Consider the following 23,009-nt stretch of genomic DNA (forward strand, 5'->3'; position numbering starts at 1 on the left):
GAAAATGCCACGCGAAGGTTTGAACCAGAGGCCCCTCCAGGGGCCAGGCCAGAGTGGAGAAGGGGAGACGCGAGATGGGGGGGGTCCAGGTCCCCGAAGCCTGCGGCCCCTGTCTGGGGCTGGGAGGGGGTAAGGAGGGGCCTCTGCTGTGCAGAGGGGCTCCAGGCCCGAAAGAGTTCAGTTCAGTTCCAAGAAAGGCGGCTCTCCAGGGAGGGGCAAGGGGTTTCCTGCCTCATTTGGCACCAAGGGGGTCAGGGGGCTCAGGGGAGCCGTCCGGGGGGCTAGGGGGTGGGGGGCCAGGGCCTCCCGTTTGGCACATGGTGGGGGAGGGGGAGGGCCCAGTCTCGGGGGCCTCCCCGGAGGCGGTGTCTGTGGTGGTGGCAGTGGCTCCGTCGTCCACAGAGGATTCTACTCTCAGCCCCTCTTCTGGGGGTGCAGGGGGGTCAGGTCTTTGGGGAGTCAGTTCTCCACGGGGCCTGAGGATGGAGGAAGAAGAGGAAGAAATGGGATTACTAGGCAGAAAGGCTCATGGCTTCTGGCTCATCAGAGTAAAAAGCCAAGTTCTCATTGTGGCCCACAAACCCCCATGGTCTGTCTGCTCTGTCTCTTTTCTGTCTTCATTTACTCCCCCCCCCACCCAACTCAATCTGCTCCAGCCACACTGGTCTCCTTCCTTGCTGTTCCTCCAAGCACAGTCCTACCCCAGGGCCTTTGCACTGGCTGTCCCCACCACCTGGCACACCCTTAAGCCCTTCCCATAGAACTCAGGCCTCCACCCACGTGCCCCCTCTTCAGGGGCCTTCTCCGGCTGTTCTCAGTCAAGCAGTCGTTCCTCACCCCTGATTGTTTTGTTCTGTTTTTGTTTTTTTCTGTCATGCGGCATGACTTCCGGGATCTTAGTTCCCTGACCAATGATGAAACCCAGACCCTCAGCAGAAAAAGCGCTGAGTCCTAATCAGCAGGGAAGTCTCTGAACTATAGTTATGTTCCTTCATGTCTCTCCTCTGGGATAATCTCAGTCATTGTCAAAGAGCTAGCTTCTGGTCTGCTTGCCCCTGTAGAATGGAAGACCTGAGAGGATGGGACTGCATTTGGTCACTGCTGCATTCTCAGCGTCCAGTAGAGGCCCTGCACAAAGACTTCTGCCAGAGTTTCCAACCACGACCCCTCTCATGAAAGGAGAGCCCCTCACCCATTCGACAGATCCGGAAAACCGAGGCCCATGGGGTGAAGACTGTTGATGAGGGCTACATGCCAGACATCCTCCCACTACACCTCATACTTCTCACCTGAGTCATCACCCTCACTCCCAGTCCCTGAACCTCAGTTTCCCTCCTCTTTGTTTTATTTTACTTACTTTTAGGCCGCACTGCCTAGTTCATGGGAGCTTAGTTCCCTGACCAGGAATTGAACCCAGGTCCCCCTGCAGTGGAAGCGTGGAGTCCTAACCACTGGACTGCAGGGAAATTGTGGTTTCCCTCTCTTTAAATGAGGATCATGACCCTCGTGTTTTTTTTCAAGGAGTAGGAAAGCTCTGGGATTCGTAGCATCACTTAGCACCCAGGGAATATGTGTGATGTGGACAGAGCCAGGCCGAGCACAGGGGTCTGAGGCAGAAGGGGGCTCTGCCTAGCCCCCCATCCCAGCCATAGTCTCTAGAAACCAGTTCAGCAGCAGCCCAGCTGCAGTGGGAAAGTCTAAGGACTGAGTAAACGGATTTGGGGTTTTGCATGACCTGGCCGGCCCTCCCTCTTGTCTCCCGGTGAATAAAAGTGAAGTCATCCCGGACTGCCGGCTCTGCCAGCGTCAGCCCTGACTCACCACTTGGCCGGTGTCCCCATGCCCTGGAACTCATCTTACCCTGTCCTTGTGGGGGCCTCCGAGAGGACCTCTGGAAGGAAGTGACATTCGGGGGTGAAATCTGAGGATGCTGCCAAGTGAGGAGTCAGCCTGAAGCCGGTTCCTCCTGCCTTTGACTCTGCATGTCTTCTCTCCCTCCTGGACACTCACCCTGGCCTCCTCCCCAGCCTCCCTGCCTCCCTTCGCCTCCACAAGGCCCGGGAGAAGTCTTTCTACCTCTGGGACTGAAGCTGCTCCTCCCATGCTCACAGTCCTCCCATGGCTTCCTAGGGCCCCCAGGACAAAGCCCCCTCCCCTCAGCCCACCTTCAAGCCCACAAGGTCCGTCTTGCTCTCTCTCACCTCCCCCCACCCACTTCCATCTGCCCCACTCTCCAAGTAACCCCCAGACACACTGCTTCCCTTCTGTTCCATGAACCAGCCAAGCTCCCTCCTGCCTCAGGCCCTTGGCAAGCTGTTCCATCGGCCAGAACACTGTCCCCTTCCCCTTCACCTAGTTAACAACAACCAACCCCACAAGTCCCTGGTTAAAGGGCCCTTCCATCACCAAGGACACAAAATCCTTTCCTCTTGGCATCTCCTTTCTCAGAGACCCTGAGTTTTGCACTTGTTCATTCACCATGGGACTGTGGGGTGGGATGGAGGGGGGGCTCACTGATCTTGCCCAGCATGGAACATCCCCCTCACCCAGTGCCTGCATAGCTGATGCTCAGTAAGCATCTACTTAATTAAACGCAGTAACAGCTACCAGTTAAAGACCACTGCTGCATGCAAGGGGAGGATTAAGCCATTTAATCCCTTTAACAATCTTATGAGTTAGATCCTGTTAGCCTCCTCATTCTACAGAAACTGAGGGACAGAAAGAGAAAGCGACTCACCCTAGGTGGCCCAGCCAAGAAGTGGCAGGGCCAATACTTGAACTCAGGCCCACTGTAGCGGAGCCAGGCATGGAACCCTCCCTGAAAAGAGCCAGTTGCCCCTTCCACCTATTTAGCTCTGTCCTCTGGGAACACCTCCACCTGCCTGGCCCAGGACGTTCCCCCAAGGTGGGTGAGGATTAGCAATATGACATAAGTAAAACTCAAGAAAGGAACCTGACAAACGCTGACTGCTGGAGAAGGCATGGGCTCAGCTAGGTTTGTACCCTGGCTCCTCATGCCTCCGTACTTAACCTCAGTTGTCTCTTCTGCAAAATGGGGATGAGACTAGAATCTATCCTATGGGATCATAGGCAGGATTAAATGGGTTAAGACGTTGCAAGCAAACTCTAGGGTCTATGTGAGTGCTTGGTGTTATCGCTATGGGAATCCCTGGCCCTGGCCTCTCTGCTCTTGTTCCTACCAACTAGCTTTGAGTCTCCTGACTTGCTCTGTCTCCTTGTCTGCCTCTGACAACCTGTACCCCTCAAACGGAGAGGGGAAAAAAAAAAAACAACAACAAAAAAAAAAAATGGAGAGGGGAACAGAATCATGCAAGTACCAGACAGGAATCTGAGCCCAAAGATGGGTAAGAAAAAAAGAAAAAAGAACAAGAAAGAAATAATCTGGCACTTCCCCGGTGATCCAGTGGTTAAGGCTCTGCACTTCCACTGCAGGAGGCGCAGGTTCCATCCCTGGTTGGGGAGTTAAGATCCCACTTGCAGCGCAGCGGAAAAAAAAAAACCATGGACAAGACTAAGAGGGGATCCTTACAGAAGGGAAACTGAGGTTCAGACAAGGGCGTGACTCCCTAAGCCCATCTGATAAGACAACTTTTGGTCTGAGCCGATTCCAAAGTTGGGTGGGCGGGGTTTCACTGGTGAACAGTCAGAGAGAGAGGGAAGAAAGAGACTGGGAGAGAGGCAGGCAAATGCAGAGAGATGGGGACAGAGAGAGATTGGCAGAGGTGAGGCAGGGCCGAGGATCTGAAGCACCGTACCTGCGGGCCGGGCGTCGGGGGCCCGGGCGGGGGGTCCCGGGGTCTCCAGCGCAGGCGAGACGGAGAAGCGGGAGAAGCACAGGGGGGGGCCTGGCGGGGGGAGGAGGGGGAAATCCTCCGCCCACTCGAAACTGCCTCCTAGCGTGGGTGAGAAGAGGACAGGAGGCAGTCAGCCCCAGTCACTCCTTCAGTCCTGCAATATCAGCTTCTGCCCTCCGACCCCGCCCCTCGACAGGCCCCGCCCACCACTGCTGTGCCACAGGCCCCGCCCCCAACCCTGCCCCGCCCCGCCCCTCACCAAAGCCGCTGTCGTTGCTGGGAAACCCATCTCCGGGGGTGGCGGGGTGGGGAGGCGTCGGGGGCGCTGGGGGCGTGGACGGGTCCGTGTCCCCCTCGGGGGGGCCCTGGACACTCAGCTCGTTGGTTGGCGTCTCCTGTGAGGGCAGGAGAGGAAAGGAGGGGGATGAATTTGTCACTTACTGCATCCCAACAAGCAACAAACCCCGCTGACATTTCTGGGGCTTCAGGCATCTCAATTCACATTCTCTCTCTCTGAAGATCCCCTACTTGAAGCCGCAGGCTAGCTTTAACCTCACCCCAGCCTGAGGCTCTTCCCTCGACCACAGCTACACAGTCCACCGCAGGAACTGCCTCTGAGCTCCTTAACGCGCTCCCTCCACGGAAGCCCCTAAGCCAAGACTATCTCTGTAAGTCCCGCCCCGATCCAAGACCTTACCCATGTCCTAGATCTCGGCTGCAGGCGTCCAAGTCCTGGCCGCAGAACTACCTGGCCCTATGGTCTTCCAAACCCCTAACCCACTGTGAGCACCTCCGGAAGCTCCTGTGGGCCCCTAAGCGGCCCTCTGAAGTGGCCCCGCTCCAGCCCTCCAAGCCTCGTCCCTTGGTTTCAGTGCCTTATGCCTCAGCTCTTGACCCTGTTCTCACTCATCTCAGGACCTTAGTATGCCCCACCCCAGTCCACAAGCACCATTTTCTCTTCAACAGTAAACTCAGGCTAGTTACTTTTAACACAATCCTCAATCTCCATTTCATTAGTTCTGTCCCATCCCTGAACCCACTTACTGCACTTAGCATCTTAACACTACCAGCAGCATCTCTAAGCCCTACCTGCAGCTTCTCCGTGCCCCGCACCTAGGGGATAAGATCCCTTCCATTCTGAGCCCGCCCTTCAGGCTCCACATCCTTAGAGCGCTGGTGAAAAAACCCCGCCCCGAACTTCACTAGGTTCCACCTCCACTTGCAGACCATGCCCTAATTCTCACTTTGTCTTTTGTTGTTGTTTAGTCGCTAAGTCAGGTCCGACGCTTTTGCGACCCCAAGGACCGTAGGCCACCCGGTTCCTCTGTCCATGGGATTTCTCAGGCAAGGATACTGGAGTGGGTTGCCATTTCCTTCTCCAAGGGATCTTCCCGGCCCAGGGATTGAATCCGAGTCTCCTGAATTGGCAGGCGGATTCTTTACCACTGAGCCACCAGGGAAGCCGTCCACTTTCTCCTTAGCCTCTGACTAGCAGGTACCACGCTTTTCTTCCGGGTCCCTTCTCTTCTCCAGGCCTCTCCCTAGCCCTCCAGCTCCCACACCTACCCAGGCCCCGCCTCTGCTCTGGACTGGGCCCTACCCCCCCGACCCCGCCCTATGCCGCCCTATACCCCTAGCCAGCCTCCACCCTCAGCCCGCAAGCCCCGCCCAGCCCGAGGCGTGGCCTTCCTCCAGGCCCCGCCCCCACACTCAAGGTCTCATCAGGTCCTCCAAGTCTCGGCCATTCCCTAGCCAGTTTCTTCCGCGCCCCGTCCTCACCCTGCAGGCCCCGCCCCAACCTAGACGCAGTCTTCATCCAGGCCCCGCCCCTTCGCAGAAGCCACCCCGGGGGGTCCCGGGCCCGCAGCCGCAGCTCACCTGGTCGAAGAGGTAGACGGTCACGTCCCCGTGGAAGGAGACCATCTTGCGTTTCCTCTCCAGCTCGCTGTCCTCGGGTTCGTCGGCCCCGCGTGGAGACTTGAGCAGTCCCCGCAACGGGCGGGCCGCGTCCGCGTCGGCGCTGCTCACCACGACGGGCACCGGGGCTGCCCGTGCTCTCCCGGGGCCCCGCGGCCCCGCCGCCGCGCCCGCTGCCGCCGCCTCCTCGTCCTCCTCCTCGTCCTCGTCCTCCCCGTCCTCCTCCGACGGCCCCGGCGCTCCCGCCCCGCCGGCCTCCCCGCCAGCCGCCCCGGCGTCCGCGCCCTCCCACGGGGGCCGCCGCGGGCCCGGCCCCGGGAATGGCGTGAGCGTGAGCGGCGGCAGCGCCAGCGAGAGTCGCGAGAGCTTGGCTGCGAGGGGAGAGACTCGGTGAGCTCCAGTTCTCAGGGAAACTGAGGCGTGCCCTCCCACCTAGCTCTGTGTCCTCAGGTAATCTGAGGCACAATCTGTTTCCACCCTTGTGAACCAAAAGGTTGCACTGGGGTTCTCCCAGCAGAAGGGGAGCGATCTTCCCCCAATCCAGTGCTTAACCTTCCCCATGTCTCCCCAGTGCCCAGGCTCTGCTGACCTCTCCTGGCTCTGTTGCCCCCTCCTTCTGGCTTGACCTCCATCCAGCCACATGGGCCACCCCCCATTCCTCCCACCTCTGAGCCTTTGCATAGGCTGTTCCCTCTGCCTGGAAATTCCTTACAGAACTCAAGTCCTATGCAACATCCAGCTCTTGTCTGGACTTTTAAAGCCTTCGGGGATCTCCCAGGAGGTCAGGCCAGGCTACCCGCTCTGCACCGCGTAGTACCAAGCACCTCTCCTTCCGAGCAGTTGATCTCAGTACAGAACTCTAATTCTGCGGCACTGTGATTAATGTTTGCCTTGCCACAGAACAGACTGAGTCCTGCTCGCTCTGGCTGCATTCCCAAGCCCCAAGTATACAGAAGTACTCGGTCAATATTTGTGGGATTAATGAATGAATGTTCCCTGCTGTACAATGTTGACCAAGGTACTTTCTTTCCCTTTTTGGCCCTGCATGGCCAGAAAATTGGGGTGTCTAACCATCTCCAGGTCCTTTCTCTGCCCTACGACTCTTTAATCTTAGTCTGCTAAGAGAAAGGACTTTAGGTCCCTGGAGGAGGAAACCTCACTTTAAATCCCAAGCCTACCCTGCTCTCTTGCTGTGTGTCCCCAGGCAAGCAGGTCCCCCTCTCTGAGCCTCCGTTTCCTCACTGGTAAATGGACAGGGGCCACCCATCCCTCCATTACTGCATAAGTGAACTGTGCAGGCCCTGTGCAGGGCGATGGTGGGAATGAGAAGAGGATCAGGGCAGGGCAAGGAGAAAGGTGGATGTGGACTGAGTCACTCTGCACCCCTCATTCACTCTACTCCAGCTTCACCAGCCTTTTGTTATTCTCTGAACATGCCAACTTAGTACCCGTCTCAGTGTCCTCTGCCTGAAACATCCTTTTCCCAGATGTCCACCTGGTTCACTTCCTTCATATCTGCTCATAAGTTGCCTCTTCATTGAAGCCTTCCTTGACCACTCATCTCAAGGTGATGGGGTGGGATGGAGCTTTATAGAGGGAGCTATCAGGGGCTTAAATACCCAGAGGAAGTACAGGGTAACAGTCTTTAGAAATCAGGAAGGCTTCCCCGGGAAGGGGAAATTTGAGTGGGCTCATGAAAGATGAGTAGAAGTTCACTGTTGTTGTTGTTTTTAAGACTATTCCCAGTCTCTTCTCACCAAACACCAATCCCCTACCCCGACCCCAGATCCTCTGAGGCATCTAAGTTGCTCATCTTCTGTCATTTTCATGTGGCCCAGGGTCTTTTCTGACACAGCTGGTTGCAAACTCTCCACAACAACCTTGAGGAAAGGGTAGTATTCTAATACCATGGGTTTGAGGAAGGAAGGTTCTGTGCCCAGTCCCCTTCGTGATCTTTCCCTCTTGAATCTCAGGCTCTTCTGGCACACAGAGATGATAACCCTTCCCTCAAGTGTGGCTGTGAGGTTGCCAATATGAAACTGGCCGGATCATACCAGTATAACTTTCATACCAGTATTTAAGGAAATCAGGCCTCCAGGTGATTTGAGTGGAACCACAGTCCCTAATCTCTCTCTCTCTCTTTTTTTTTTTTTTTTGCTGCACCACATTGCATGCAGGAATCTTAGTTCCCTGACCAGGGATCGAACCTATGCCCCCAGCAGTGGAAGCTTGGAGTCCTAACTATTCCTATGTCCACATCTAAACAGGGGCCATTTATCTTTACTCTCCATTTATCTTCTCTTACACTATCCCTTCTCTGTGACAAAACAGCCACTGTGTTCCTGTCAAAACTCAAGTTTCAAGAAAAGGCATTTCTCCTAGGCGCTCAGGCCACCAGTACCACGGGGGGCAGGGCAGGGTCTGAGGCTCCCTGGGTCCCAGCCCTGGACAGCTCAGAGCCCGGCACCTGGGAGGCCTGGCACACTGATGAGGTACTTCAGCTTGGTGGAAAGTTTAAGAGAACATGCACTGGCAGCCCAGCCCACAGAGAGGCTTCGTTTGAATTCGTTTCCACCATTAAAACACCCAGAACTTTGGCTTAAAGGGGGAAAGCAGCAGATCTGGCAATACCGGGTGGGCATTCCCGAATGAAGCTTATAAATGGCTGCATTTCTTTCCCAGTTCCCACCCCACATCTCCCAGCTCTTGTTCATTCATTCATTCATTCATTCCCTTATATTATCTGTCGCCCTTCCCCCCTCAGCATCTGAGTTTGCCATCCCTGGTTGACATGAATTGTGATATAACGGCTGGTGCTTAGAAGTGCCAGGCACTGGGTCAAAGGCTTTGGAAGTCCTAACTCATGTAACTCTCGCAGATGGGTGCTATCCTTGTCTTCTGCTTTTGGCAGATGAGGAAGCTGAGGCGTGGAGTTTGTCCAAGGTCACAGAGCTAGAGAGGGGCGGAGCCAGGGTTTGAGACCAGGTAGTATGACTCCCCATGGACTGCAGCCTACAAGGCTCCTCCGTCCATGGGATTTTCCAGGTAAGAATACTGGAGTGGGTTGCCATTTCCTTCTCCAGGGGATCTTCCTGATCTAGGGATCAAACCTGGGTCTCCCTCATTGTAGACAGACGCTTTACCGTCTGAGCCACCAGGGAAGTCCTAGTATGACTCCAGGGTTTGCCCTCGTTAGCGGTCTGACCTGCCTGCTACCCGGGAGGCTGAGCTTCTCAACCTCACCCTACCTCTTGGAAAGAGCTGGGCCTCGGCCCCCAACCGCGCTTCCATGCTCCCGGCAGCCTGCTCACCTTTGATCTGCTCGCTGTTCCCCTGAGGGGGTCCCAAGTCCAAGAACAGTCGTGGCATCTCGGGGCCCTTCCTCTCGGGCTTGGGGGGGTCCCCGTCTCCGCTGGGTGCCGTGTCTCCGCCGGCCCTGCTGTCTGGGGCCCCGGGCTCTCCCTCGGAGGCCGCCTCCGGCCTGACTCTCAGGGGCGCTGGCTCCGGTCTCCTCGGCTGCACTTCCAGCGGCGGCAGGGGCGGCTGTGGCCTCGTGCTGTCGGCCCATCCGGCCTTTGCGTCCGCGCCGCTTCCGGGGCCGCCGCCGGGGGCCATCCCCGTGCCCACTGGGGCTTGGCCCCCACTCCCGAGGTCCAGCCTCCCAGCCCCGGGGGCTCTCAGTGCCCCCCCAGTCTCGGGGGCTCTCCTCTCGGTCCCGGGTTCCGGCGCCCCGCTCCTGGGGGCTGGGCCAGCGGGGCCAGGGGCTGTCTCCCCGCCGTTCAGGGCCAAGACCACCGCGCCGGGTACTGGGGCTTTCTCCAGTGAGGTCTCTGGGGCTGGCTCCCCGTTCGTGGGGGCTGGAGCCCCACTCTCGGGCATCTTCTCCCAGGGCCCTGGGGCTCTCCAAGGCCCAGTCTCTGGCAGCCTCTCCGGGTTCCTGGGGAGTCTCAGGCCCCCATTCTCTGACCCCGCATCGATCTTTGGGGGTGTCAGTCCTCCATTCACCAGCACTCGCTCTTCTCTCTCTGGGGGCCCTGGGACCCCATTCTCCAGCACTGTCTCCTCTCTCCTTGGGGGTGGCAGCTCCCCATTCGCCAGCACTTGCTCTTCTCTCTCTGGGGACCCGGGGTCCCCATTCTCTGCCACCTTCTCGTCGGCGCCCAGGGCTCTCGGTCCCCCGTTCTCCAGCACTGTCACCCCGTTTACCGGGAGGCTCAGGCCCTCGTTCGGGCTTGGGGCTTGCTTCCCGCTTTCCGGGACTGGGGGGTCCCAGCTCGGGCCTGGGGCTTTCTCTCGATTCCCGGGACCTCTCCCCGTCTTCCGGGGCCCCTTCTCTCCCAGGAGGTTCCTTGTCACGTCCTCCCTCAGGGACATCAGCAGCTGCTCGGTGCTCACTTGAACTACGAAGGTCGGCTTCTCCCGGGCCCCCAGGAGCGGGAGGGGACCCGGGTCTGGGGGCGGCCGGGGCGCTCCCGGGTCGGGGGGCTCGGGGGGAGCCCGTGGTCGAGGGACCCCTTCCTCCTCTGCTGCCCCCCCGCCGGGGAAGGCTCCCTCGGGGGAAAAAGGGGTCTCGGTCTCGTAGCCGCTGTCCCCCGGCTTGGGGCCCGGAGACGACAGGCCTGAGCCGGGACTGGCCACGGCCGAGGAGGGGTCGGGGGACACGGCTGGGTCCGCGGGGGCCCGGGGAGGTGGCGGCGGGGGGGGGGGAGCGGGAGGTGGCCCCCGCCCGGGGTACTGGGGCGCCGCCGCCCCCATGAGGGGGTCCAGAAACTCGGGGGGGGCCGAGGCGGGGGGGTTCAGGGGCAAGTCGGCCAGGGAGCCCCGCTCGGCCCGCAAGGATGAGTCGTCCTCTGGGGGATGGGGGCAGCCAAGAGCAGGGTGGCCCCCCCAGCCTGCAACGGCATCCCCCCGCTCCAGGGGCAGGCAGGAGCAGGCCCCCTCGCGGCTGCACAGGGGGCAAGGTAGGGGACCCCGGCGACTGGGGCCCCCACCAAGGCTGCTGCTGTCTTCCCCCGGGGAGCTGCCCTCCTCCTCCTCCTCTTCCTCTTCGGCCCACGGGGCGGCCCCCCGCTCCCCCAGCACCTCGGCAGGGTCTCCTGCCAGGGTCTCCCCGGCGCCCCGGCCCTCGGGGTCCCAGCCACTGAGGAGGAAACCGCCGGATGTGGAGGACTGGGCCGGGAAGGGCCGGGCCGCCGGGAAGAGTGGGGAGGCCCAGGTCTCGGACACCAGCTGAGGGACCTCGGAGGGAGCCTGGGGGGCCTGGGGGGCAGGCACTCCTGGGTCTAGGGGGTCCCAGTCATTGGGGAAGAGGGGCTCCGGTGGGGAGCCGTGCTCCTCAAGACGGATGTAGTATTCGCTGCTCACGGAGGGGCTGCGGGCACTGATGACCGGCAGCACGCTGGGCGTGGACAGCGCCTCATAGAAAGGGTTGGAGGGGTTGGCATGGGGGGCCGGGGGCGCGGATGCCGGCTGCCAGGTGGGTGCCCCCCCGCCCCGACCGGCCCCCCGCCGTGCCTTCTCCCACAGGCACTCAAGGTTGAGGCCACCGCTACTCTCGGTGACCGTGAGCACGTCGTCAGGGTCAGCCCCAGGGAAGCCATCTAAAAGGGGGAACGGAGAGGAAAGGGTCCCCGGGCGGGGGGCGCTGTGTTGAGGGGGCCAGGGCCAGGGGAAGGGACCATCTCGGGGCGGGGGTGGTGGCGGTGGGGGCCTCGGGGGCCGCTCAGAGAGCAGGTAGGTGAGCTGCAGCTGGAGATCAGAGGCTGAGGGGCGTTGGGCAGGGGGCCGCCAGCATGACTGCAGGATGTCGTACCTGGGGGAGAGGGAGGAGGCAAGAGTGAGCAGGCAGAGTCCCAGCTGGGGGGGGGGGGGTCGGTCCCCAGGGGAGGCAGAGACCAGGTGGGTAGACAGCCAGGGAGGCGAGAGTCAAGACCGAGAGAGGGGGATTCCCTGGTGGAACAATGGTTAAAGATTCTGTGCTTCTACTACAGAGAGCACAGGTTCGATCCCTGGTCAGAGAACCAAGATCCCACATGCCCTGCCCTGCAGCCAAAAGAGAGAGAGAGAAAAAAAAAAAAAAGACCAAGGTGGAAGACAGAAACCAGAGAGAGAGGGACAGAGACTCAGAGAGAGGGGGAACAGAGACCTAGAAGAAGAGAGGACAGCAAGGCACAGTAGGGAAATGATAGTTAAATGACAGTTAAGGTGGCCTTCTGTTTGGGTTACAAGTTTTGGAATCAGAGACAGGCAAGCAGCAGAGGTCTTCTAGGGTCAGAGAAACTAGATTTGGAGACCAGCTGTGTCACTCCATGCTTCAGTTTCCCTTCCTCCAAGTAGCAAGCAGATGTTGGCAGAAGGGGTTGGGACGTCCCCACTCCAGTTTAGGGCTGGCAGCACGTGGTGCGAGTGTGCAGGGGAGAGTGTGAAATGAAGTGGAGGATTCTGGGATCATCCCGGGCTAGGAGGTGGAAGGTCAGGGGTCAGGGGTCAGGCCCGGCCCTCACCAGTAGTCCGCATAGGGCAGCTTGAGCCTCGGCCGGGCCAGCTTGACGTGCTGCTGCCGGACGACGAAGGCCAGGACTTCCTCGTCTGACAGGTGGCGGTAAGGCTGAGCCCCAAATTCAAACAGCTCCCATAGAGTCACCCCAAGGGACCTGAAGGGAGAAGAGAGAGGTCAGAGCCCCGCCCTGACCCTCCAGGGAGCCGCCCCCCTCCCCGGGCCTCAGTTTCCCCATCTGTAGAACCTGTGACACTTCCGCCTTCCTTGCCCTCTGTGCCCCCCACCCCCTCACCAGATGTTGCTCTCGCGGCTCTGGTCCACCACCATGAAGGTCCCGTGCAGCTCACCAAGGAGCTCGGGCGCTGCCCAGCGCAACGGGATCCACAGGCGCTCGGGGGTCAGGTAGTAGTCCTCCTGGCGGGGGGGGGGGGGGGAGGCAGGTCGGGGCGCTGTCAGGCGGGTCGGGGCACCCCCCCACCCCAACTTGTCCCCTTCCGCGTCGTGATGGAGGGCAGCCCCCACCTTGTAGTTGCTGTGGGCCAGCCCGTAGTCTCCGATGCGCACGGTGAGGTCGGAGGTCAGCAGGCAGTTGCGCAGGGCCAGGTCGCTGGGGGCGGGCGAGGGGGCCAGATAAGAAGCGTGCAGCTTTGGGGAAGCCCGACCCGCTACTTAAAAAGAGTGCGCCCAGTTTCCCCGCACTAGTGGGTCTTCATTTTCTCACTCCTCCTCTCCTGCCTTGACTCCTCCCACTCCCCGACACCGCCCTCCCTTCTGTGACCCCGCCTCCCTCACTAACCCCGCCCCTTCCTGACTCCGCCCCCCGCTCCTGACCCCGCCCCCCCGCGCCTGGGTCTTCCCCCGTTTTGTGTCCACCCCACCCCCCTCAAGCCTCCTTCCCTCCTTAAGCCCCTCGCCCTGCCCCCTCGTCCCAATTCTGCCCGGTGGCTTCCGGGCTGCCACCTGTGCACGTAGTTGTGAGAGTGGAGATGTGCGAGCCCGCGGGCGATCTCCAGGCCCATCCTCTGCAGTGTCCGCAGATCTCGAGGGGGCAGCTCAGGGGACAGGCCCTCGGGGGGCCGCTGGGCCCGGAGGTAACGCTTCAGGTCCCCCTGGGAGAAAGGGCAGGGAGGGGTCAGTCTCACCGCCCCCTCCCAAGCATCGACATATCCAGCCAACATGAGGCAAGGATGGGGCGGCCGCTGCACTCATTGGCAGCCCTTCTGGGCTTAAGTTTCCCCTGCTGCTGAGAAACACATAGTAACAGAACCCACCCTCCTCATGTGCTAGTCACGGCGTGCCACCTGGGGTCCTTGTTTTCCTGTTTAGTCGCTAAGTCGTGTTGACTCTCGCGACCCCATGGACTGTAGCCTGCTAGGCTCCTCTATCCTGCCAGGCTCTTCTGAACATGGGATTCTCCAGGCAAGAATACTGGAGTGGATTGCCATTTCCTTCTCCAGGGGATCTTCCCAACCCAGGAAAGGAATCCTGGTCTCCTGCATTGCAGGCAGATTCTTTACCAACTGAGCTACAAGGGAAGCCTGGGGGCTGAGGGCTCATCTAAGAGATGCAATTTTGTCACAGGTGTCGCTATGATGATGTCATTGCGAATGGCCCTGAGCCCCCACCGGGTCCAGCTCCTCACTCTGCCCCACTCCCTCCCCCTGCCCCACGATCCCCCAGACCCTCACCAGTTGACAAAACTCCATAATCAGCAGAAAGGGCAATGTCTCCACGCAGACGCCCAGGCACTGGAGGACATTGGGGTGTTGCAGGCTCCTGCGTGGGGGTGGGGGTTGCCTGGGTCAGGAAACAGCCCCTTCCATCCGACCCCAGCCTTGTGTCCCACCCCATCGTCCTGGCAAAACCAAACTGTTGCTTCAGCTTCTTGGGTCTCAGTTTCCTTACTTCAGAGTTAACACCCCCCAACACACACACACAGACACACACACTCCTTCCCCATATCCCCATCTCAGGTCCATCCCACTGTCTCCCAGTCTCCAAGCCAGACCCTCAGGCACCTCCTTGCCCCTCCTTGTGGCTCACCACCCCCTCAACCTTTCTTCCTGCCCCCTGATTCTTTCCCCTCCCCTCCCACAGCCCCAGCTCAAGCCTCCACCTCACCTCCTGGACTCTCTTCCCAGGCTCCTCCCAGCCTCCCTGCCTCCAGTCTCTCCCTTTCAGCCTGTCCCTGATGTCCACCTGTTCACGACCCTCCATGGCTCCCCAGTTGCCCTGGGACAGAGCCTGGCTCACCCCTCAGTCTTTCCTGCCCCTCTGCCTTTCCCAGCATCACTCTTCACCCCTGTGTACTTCTCCCTAGACTCACAGGTGCCTGCTTAGGCTTCAAGCCTTATATACCTCTCTCTGTGGAGAACACTCCACTCTCATCAAAGTCCTTCTCGTCCCCTAGTGTCAACATCCTTTCCTCAAGAGATATCACTGCCCTTCCCTCAACACTTAGGGATGCCCCTCCTTTATCCTCTCACTGTACCTATGAGTCAGGTTGGGGGAGCAGGTTTCTGAATGCTATCTCCACCTTTCCCAGGCGTGTAACCTCACAGAAGTCGCTTGGCCTCTCCCTCAAATGTAAAATGGGGATATTCATAGTAATCCCCTCATAAAGTTGTGGCAAGAAATTTAATAGGATGAGAGAGGAGCTGGCACGAAGTGAAAGATCCTCACTATTAATACTGATGTATTCTACCATACTGTCTGATTCTCATCTTGTCCTGCATTTCGACTGCCTTCTCCTGCCTCACTGCCTTTGTTCCTGCTGTTCCCTCTGCCTGGAACACGCTTCCCACAGTGCTTTGTGAAACTGATTCATCCTAGTCAAGCCTGCCTTTCCTACAGTTCCCATCCCAGAGCTCCTCCATCTCCATCACATCCTGCCTTATTGCCTCAAGGCACTTGTCAGTCTGTGATATTTTCCTGATAAAATTTATTTTCTTCACTGGCTCATTTATTGTGTGTCCCCTCCACTAGGTGGCGAGCTTTACAGGACAAGGATTTGGGGCTTTTTGTGTGTGTGGACAGGTCCCCTGTGCCTAGACTAGTAGGTGCTCAATAAAATCGTGTGGAATGAAGGATTTTACCCTGATACATGACCTGAGGGTCTATGGAAAGATTAACACATCCAGGGCTTGCAGCCCAGAACCTGGCTCGAGGAGGGTAGAACACTAGGGCCTGGGAGGAGAGGGGTTGGGGGGGTGGTTGTGGATAGTGGCTTCTCCTCCTGCTTGGGAGACGACTAACGAAATAAAGCTTCCCTAAAGCACCGGCATGTGCTGGGGCTTGAAGAAAAATGATTGGAGCTCCCATCATGGGGAGATTTAGGATGGCAGATGTAGAAGGAAGCTTGGACCCATTGCATACCTACTAATCTGAGCCAAGGCTGGCCCCTTCTGTTATCAAATCCTCCTAACAACCTTGCTAGGCAGGATGATGTTTCCCATTGGATTCAGGGGAAAAGGGAGGCTCAAAGAGGTAAAGTGACTTGCCCAGGGTCACACAGCTGGTAACAGTGCCAGAGCTGGGATTTGCTCTCAGGTCTATGGCTCATCCAGCAAACGTCTACCGAGGGCCAGCCTGTAGCTGGGTGACAAGATGTACACTGAGCTGCCAGTATAGTCCTGCATTCTCCACCTGAGCTTTCTGAGAAGGTGGGAATGTTCTCCATCTGAGATGTCTAATGTGGGAACCACTGGCCATATGTGGCTCCTGAGCTCTTGAAATGTGGCAAGGGTAGCTGAGAAAGACATCTTGAATTTGACTGCATTGTATTTAAGATGAATTTAAATAGCCATATGTGGCTGGTGCTTGCCAGCATGGGTTGAGAGAGAGAGGGGGGGGCAAGTCAATGGGTACATGGATGAAATAATGACACATTAAGATGTGTGTGATGAAGAAAAGACACAAGCTGATATGATGGAGCATCCCAGGGCCCTTCTTAAGCGTGTGTGTATATATAAAGGAAGGCCTTTCTGATCTGAGACCCAGGGAGGAAAAGGGATCCCACCATCAGAAACTGGGGGTGGGTAAGCCAGGAGCAATATTCCAGACAGAGGGAACAGCAAGGACAGTTGCACTGAGGCTGGTCTGTGGGAGAGTCAGTGAACAGGGCTTGTGGGCTGTAGGGACGGTTAGGATTTTGTCCTGCGAGTCACAGGAAACCACGGGAGTCTTCAGAGGAAAAGGTTCATAAAGTCTCAGGGCAAAACTCACTTTTACAGCCGTCTGTTAAGAGGTGCCCATATACACACCTTCTCCATGCCCGGGCACTCAGTACCCCACAGGGCATATATGAGCAGAGGTTTAATTAACCCTGATCTAGAAGCTCTTAGAGTGAAGACCAGACAGGAGAGGGACAGTGTCCTGTCTTCCCAGACCTCCCAGTTCAGTGGGGACAGGCGTGGGGGGACAGTGGCCATTTAGTGCATTCAGAACCCTGGTCTGTGATTCTGATTCTGCCCTTCTTAACCCACAGGCAGGGGCCCGGAGAAGGAACCACCATCCTGGACCCTGTGCCAGGCAAAGGCCCATTTTGCATCCTCTCAGCTGCCCTCTACATGAGGCTGCTCAGACTTCCTGGACTCACTTTCTAGATGAAGATACTGAGGTTCAGAGTGGAGAAAAACAGATTTCCAGCTCAGCTTTTGTGCTGAGCTTTTCCCTCGCCTGCATCACACTGCCTTCCTGTCCCTGTCTCTGGCCCGAGGAAGACCCCGAGGCTCAGGGAGGGAAATGATCTAGATTGATTGGCACAGTCAGGAAAAGGTACATCTAGGATTTGAATCCAGAGTTGACCCCACACTGTACTCCTCCTGCTCCCAAACATTACCGCCATGAGGCACAGACTCAGATATTCGGGCCTTCAGGGCTCCATGTCTACCCAGAGGTCCCCATACCTGTAGGGCTGTGCTTCCGAGATGAACTTGCGCTGCTCCAGGGGCCCTGCACTGGCTCGGAGTTCCTTCACCACCACCTGGGCTGGGGTGTAGTCGGAGAAAATCTCTCCCAGGATCACCTGCTCAAGGAGGACCCAGGATTCAGTGCCTGCAGATTCCCCAGCCCCATCCCAGGGAGTGCCTTCCACCCCACTGTATGGCTCCCAAATTCCCTCTCCTTTCCAGCCTCTTCTTTCAACTCCCACCACCCTCCTATCCCCACCAGATGCGGGGTGGGAGACTCACAGGCCCAGAGTCCGATGGACGCAGGGACAGGTGGAAGGATGGACAGACGGACGCGTGGAGAGCCGGATGGCGAGGCGGAGTGGTCAATGAAGTGAGGAGGGAGGCGCTGACTGACAGATGGGGGGGATGGGGTGGGTGGGAGCTGGTGAGAGGTGAACAGAGGGCAATGGGTGGGCCGAGGGGGCAGGGGGAGGAGGCAGGGGGCAGATGAGAAGTGGTGGGAGCAGGGGCGATGGACACAGAACAGGAGAGTCGCGCTGGATTGTGTAGAGCCCCGACCTCCCACCCCCAGCCCCACTTACTTACCTTCCCAAACCAGCCACTCCCAATCTCCTGTAGGTAGCTGAGGTGCTGGCGGCTAAGGCCCAGGGGGGTGGTCATGTCTGGCGTGGGGAGCAGTAAAAGGGGAGGCACCTGAGCCTCTCTCCCCTCCCAAGTGCCACCAGCATCCCCTAACTCAGAGGGGACCAGGGTCAAAGCAGACAAAACAAATCTCTTTTCATTGGCTGCCCCAACATTCCATGAAGAGATCTCAGTCTCCTCATTGGCTGCCCACAAGTTACTAGTATCCAATCCGTTCTTCCCTTTGTTGTCCCAAGATCCTATGACTTGACTTCAGCCGGCCATTGGCCCTGCCTCTGACATTAAGATCTAGGCTGACCTCACCATGGATTGCTCCACAAGAATCCCCAAATCTGGTTTGGGGTTAAGCAACAGCTTCTACCAAAATGGTCCTGGAGTTGCTTCAGACTGCTTCCAAGATTTCAAGGCTCCCACTTCTGCCTTTCCCTTTGATTCCCTGAGGGAGGGCTGTCAGCTTCTCCCACCCTGAATTGTGGGGCCACGGGATCCCAGTCAAGGTGCAGGGCCATACCTGAGTGTGATGGCTGCGGGGCAGGCATTGGCAGCGAGACCTCAGCCAGGGGGAGAATGTAGACATCAGGCAGTGACTGCGAGGAGGAAGTCTCCTCGGCGGGGGGCGTGTACTCCCCGGAGCAATCCTCCCCTTCAGGGTTCTCAAACTCCTGGGGCCAGGAGGGGTGAGGGGTGGGAGAACACAGGGCTGAGACACGCCATGGTCCTTCTCATCAATATTATCCCCACCTTTCTCCCAACTGTCCTCCAATCTCAGTCCAATTCCCATCCAGAGTTGGATCTTGCTGTCACTTCAGGCCTGAAGGGCTCTCAGACTCACTGCCCGGCTCCCCCGGTTGTGGGGGTGGTGGGTAGCGGAGGAAAGGCCTTCCTGGAGTGTTCCTCCCCACCTTAAATTCCCTCCTGCACCTCACCTTGAAGCCGACATCGCCCCGTTTGCAGCACAGACAGGTGAGGAGGAGGAAGATGAAGGCCAGGAGGCCAGAGCAGGAGATGAGGACCACGGCATAGGGAGGAGCCAGAGGCGCCCGGCCCAGGGCGAATCCGTCTGTGGGGACAGGGCTGGGCTGGGCTCACGTCTTCACGCCCCTGGTTCCCGGATTCCTTGCCCCTCCCCGTCCAATTAGTCTTGACTACAGCTCCCATGATGCTCTGAACCCAGGGGCCCCCTTGGCAGAGGAGCCGGGTGGCTCGGGGCATTGTGGGAGTTGTAGTTTGGGGGCCTTCTCAAGTGGTGAGTTGGGGGTGGGGTCCCTCCTCTCGCCCCAAACTGGGACCCCCCACCCCCACCCCATCACCTCACCCTCAGGCTTGGATGAATTTCAGTGAGGACTGAGGGAGGAGGAGTAACAGTGGAGCCTGGAGCACTCAGAATTTAAAATACGCTCCCACGACAGCCTTCTTACCCCCTATTTGAAGAAGAGGATGAGCCCCCAGCTGCAGGCTGGGAGAAGGTGCTCGCCCCGTGCTGGATCCTAGTTACGGGGGTTGAGGCCTGTCACTTTTATGGACGCTTGGAGCACACACATGTCCTCTGTCCCCAGCCCCAGGTCCAGAGTCGGGAGCTCCGCAAGCCTTGGGACTCCCCCAAAGCCGGAGACAGCCTCCAAGGCTGTGTCCCTTTAGAAATAGTATTCCTCCTCTCTGTCCCCAATTCTCCCAGAGGCCCTGACCTTCCCCGGCTTCCTGCATACACCTGCACACACACACGCGCGCGCGCGTCTGCACACACACATGTTGCCCGAACGGACCCCCTCCCCACCCAGCCCCCAGCCTTCCTCCCACAGGCCCTGCTGACAGAGGCACCATTCCTGCGCCTCCCCAGGCCCTGGCTCGCTGCGGGAAGACGCCACACAGGTGACGGAGCCGGAGCCCCGCAGACAGACCCCGGGGCAGGCCAGGGTGGGGGTAGGGGCCACTGGACAGCCGGATGGCCCGACAGACTCACCGGGGTGGGCCGGGGACGCCAGGCAGCCGGAGGCGGAGACGGCCGCGAGGAAGATGAGGGCGCCGGGGGCAGGCATCTTGTCGAGGATGGCAGGGAGGTGGAGGTGGTGGCGGCTGGGGAGGAGGGGGGGGCGGGCCCTCAGCCCCCAGCCATGGGGACCCGCGCGACCCTGGCCTCCCCCCGGCCCAGGAGAGGGGCAGGAGGCTCAGGACAGGGGGAGGGAGGGGCTGCTTACAGGCTCAGGGACCCCCCTCCCCCTCTCTGAAGGGACAGACAGATGAAGGGATGGAGAGACAGACAGAGGAGAGGAGCCGGGGAGCCGGGGTTGCTGGGGTGGGGGGGGGGAGAGGGTAGAAGGGGGGGGAGAATGAGGGCCCCGCCCCCGAGGGCAGCCAGGATTGGGGGAGCAGAGAGCCTGTCAGAGGAAGGGTGGGAGGAGGGAGGATGGAGGGAGGATGGAGCGTCGTCATAGCAACTGGCTCCCCAGTAGCATTGGCTGCCAGGAGGGAGGGGAGGGGGAGGGACAGACAGGGACCAGCAGACCCTCGTGTGGGGGGACCCAGGGCCCACCGTGCCTGGCCCGGACGCTGCTGTGACATGCCACCGGCACGGACACGTGTGCTCCGCGCCAAGATGCAGATGTCCGACAGGCACACGCAGCCCACACATGGCTGACCCACGTCGCAGAGACCCTCGCAGACAAGCACAGCACATACAAAGGTGGACAGCGCTCGGCAGACGGGGACACGTACACGTCACACACAAAGACGCAGGGATGATGGGCTGCATTAAGCACGCACAGGCAGGCCGGCCCCCGGCACAGATGCACCCGGCCACGCAGGAGCGTCAGCGCATCACAAAGACCCACACATGCCACAGACAAAGTAAAGCCCCAACTCCACAGACACGCACACCACAGAGATCCACGCAGACACCATGGTGACACACCAAGGCACAAAGTCACGAACACAGATATTCCACGAACAAACAGGCAACAAAGGAGACCCACAGACACACACATCACACAAATACACAGACATGCACGGAGACACACACAGGATACACACTAGCACAGACACAAGTATCCCGGTGCGCAAATGTACACAGATACACAGCAGATACAAGGAGAGACATGCATATCACATATGCGAATACACACAAATACACAACACACAAGGATACACACATCTCTCACACAGACACATTTTACTCACATGAATATAGAGACACAAGTCACACATACAGATTACACATATACAAGCACAACTCACCCATGGGTATAGATGTACACTACAAAAAATATACAAAGCTACACAAATCATGTCCAGAAATACACACACACAAATACATTACACATCAAATACACATACACACAGCCACGCACATTATACGTACAGAAACACGCATAGACAACACAGGCATACACACTGAACACACAGATACACAAAGATACATCACATACCTTAACACACGTGGACACACACATCACAAATGTATACAAATTTCACACAAGGTTACAAAAACACATTACCCCAGTGTAGTCACACATTACATACACAAATACACGCAAACAGAACACATACAAAGACACACACAGACACACGCCTCACAGATACCCACATTTCTATAAGTTTGTGCAACCTTTACACAACCAGAGGTGCTTGCCTCATACAGAAGATACATGATCATAGTTTATTTAATTTATTTATTCTTAGGAGCATTAACTGCGCGCCAGGCATTGTTCTCAGCGCTTCACACATATTGCTTTTAAATCCTGACAACTGCCCTCCGAGACACATTCTTTTACCATTCCCATCGTTCAGATGAGGAAACCAGGCACAGCGAGGTGCAGACATCTGCCCCAAGGCACACAGCCGGGAAGTGGCTGAGTGGGGACTGGAACCTGGTCCCTTAGGGACGCAGACAAAACAGACAAGGACGCACACATCACGTGCCAGGCCGCCGCCGTCTCGGGGTCACACGCCCCCGCCCCCGCCCCCGCACAGCACCCCGAGCTGCAGACACACCGGAAGCACGGGCGCCCACCCTGCGCGCGGACTTCTCTGTAGTCCCTGAGCCCCTGCGTTGCGTCCCTCTCCGCTGAGGCTGGGCCGGAGCTGCGCATCGCAGGCGCAGCCTCACTGCACACCGCGGAGGCGGCCCAGACACCCCATCCCCAGCACGGCCCGCCCCTGCCCCCGTTCCCCAGCAGGTGTCCAGGACCCGCGGGTCGCAAACGTAGCCAGCGCAATTGGGGCCGGCAACCCCAGGGGAAGAGCAGGGAGAGGGGTTCATTGAGCCCTCTTGAAAGGAGGCGCTCATTGGAGAAACTGAGGCAGGTTCATCACACCAGGAGGGGTGGGAAGGAGGGGGTGCCGGGACCACCGCTGCAGGGTGGACTGACCATATGCAGGTAGAGAGTACGGAATTGGGGGTTGGGGGATGAGGAAAGATGCAATTATCTGCCCCTGTGGCTGAAGGGCATAGACTCTGGCGGGAGCAGAGGCTTATGGGAAGTGTAGTCCCATCCCTGAGGCTTATGGGAAATGGAGTTTTGGTTCCTCCAGAAGGGAAGCTCAGCTTAATGTTTTCTCCCCTCCTGGCAACCCCCAACCCTGGAAGAAGCAGAGGATGGGTGAAGTAGTAGGAGCCCGGGCTCCGCTGCCTGGATCTTTGCAAACGAGGTGGTCAGAATTCTTGAGTCCTAGGGAGAGTACAGGCAGGACTGCAGTCCTAACTCTGGCCCTGGCTTGCTCTTAGTTATTCACTCATTTAACTTATTTATTCACTCAACGTTCATTAAACCCACACTGCTCAGCCAGGACCTATGCCAGAATTTGCGGGTGCAGCATGTAACCAGTCAAACCAATTTCCTGCTTTTGATGGGGGCGGGGTGGGGGGCGGTGGATGTGTGTCAGAGGGGCTTATAGAAGGTCTGCTAGAGTTTTTCAAACTATGAACAGTGAGCCATTACCAAGGGCTGACATCAAGCTTTCTGGCTGAGGCCAGTTTTTGAAAAATAAAACAGAATAATATAGAACTTGCAGGGGAAATATCCATGTATGAAATTTTTATTTTCTGACAGGAGGCTATAGACATAGATATATATTCACCCCCACCCCCCCACACACACCATTATGGGTCACAGTAAAAGAAACAAGGGGGATTCCCAGATGGCCCCTGGCTAAAGAATCTTCCTGCCAATGCAGGAGACGTGAGTTCAGTCCCTGGGTCAGGGAGGGACTGGAGAAGAAAATGGCAAC

The 23,009-nt window shown here is 58.2% G+C and overlaps 1 protein-coding gene across 1 annotated transcript; it reads right to left on the reverse strand.

Annotated features, from left to right (window-relative positions):
• Positions 1-285: 285 nt before the first annotated feature.
• LMTK3 (lemur tyrosine kinase 3) lies at positions 286-19,866 on the reverse strand. Its single transcript, XM_065920699.1, has 15 exons — positions 19,747-19,866; positions 18,713-18,846; positions 18,298-18,448; positions 17,730-17,806; positions 17,139-17,257; positions 13,920-14,007; positions 13,192-13,340; positions 12,754-12,838; positions 12,524-12,645; positions 12,236-12,385; positions 9,044-11,544; positions 5,694-6,103; positions 4,075-4,210; positions 3,777-3,914; positions 286-476 (listed from the first exon to the last, which is right to left on the reverse strand). Exons 1-15 carry the CDS (start codon positions 19,820-19,822, stop codon positions 460-462), a joined length of 4,353 nt encoding a protein of 1,450 aa, XP_065776771.1. The 5' UTR covers positions 19,823-19,866; the 3' UTR covers positions 286-459.
• Positions 19,867-23,009: the final 3,143 nt, after the last annotated feature.

The sequence above is a fragment of the Muntiacus reevesi genome, chromosome 2 (assembly GCF_963930625.1).
Source record: "Muntiacus reevesi chromosome 2, mMunRee1.1, whole genome shotgun sequence".
NCBI lineage: Eukaryota > Metazoa > Chordata > Mammalia > Artiodactyla > Cervidae > Muntiacus > Muntiacus reevesi.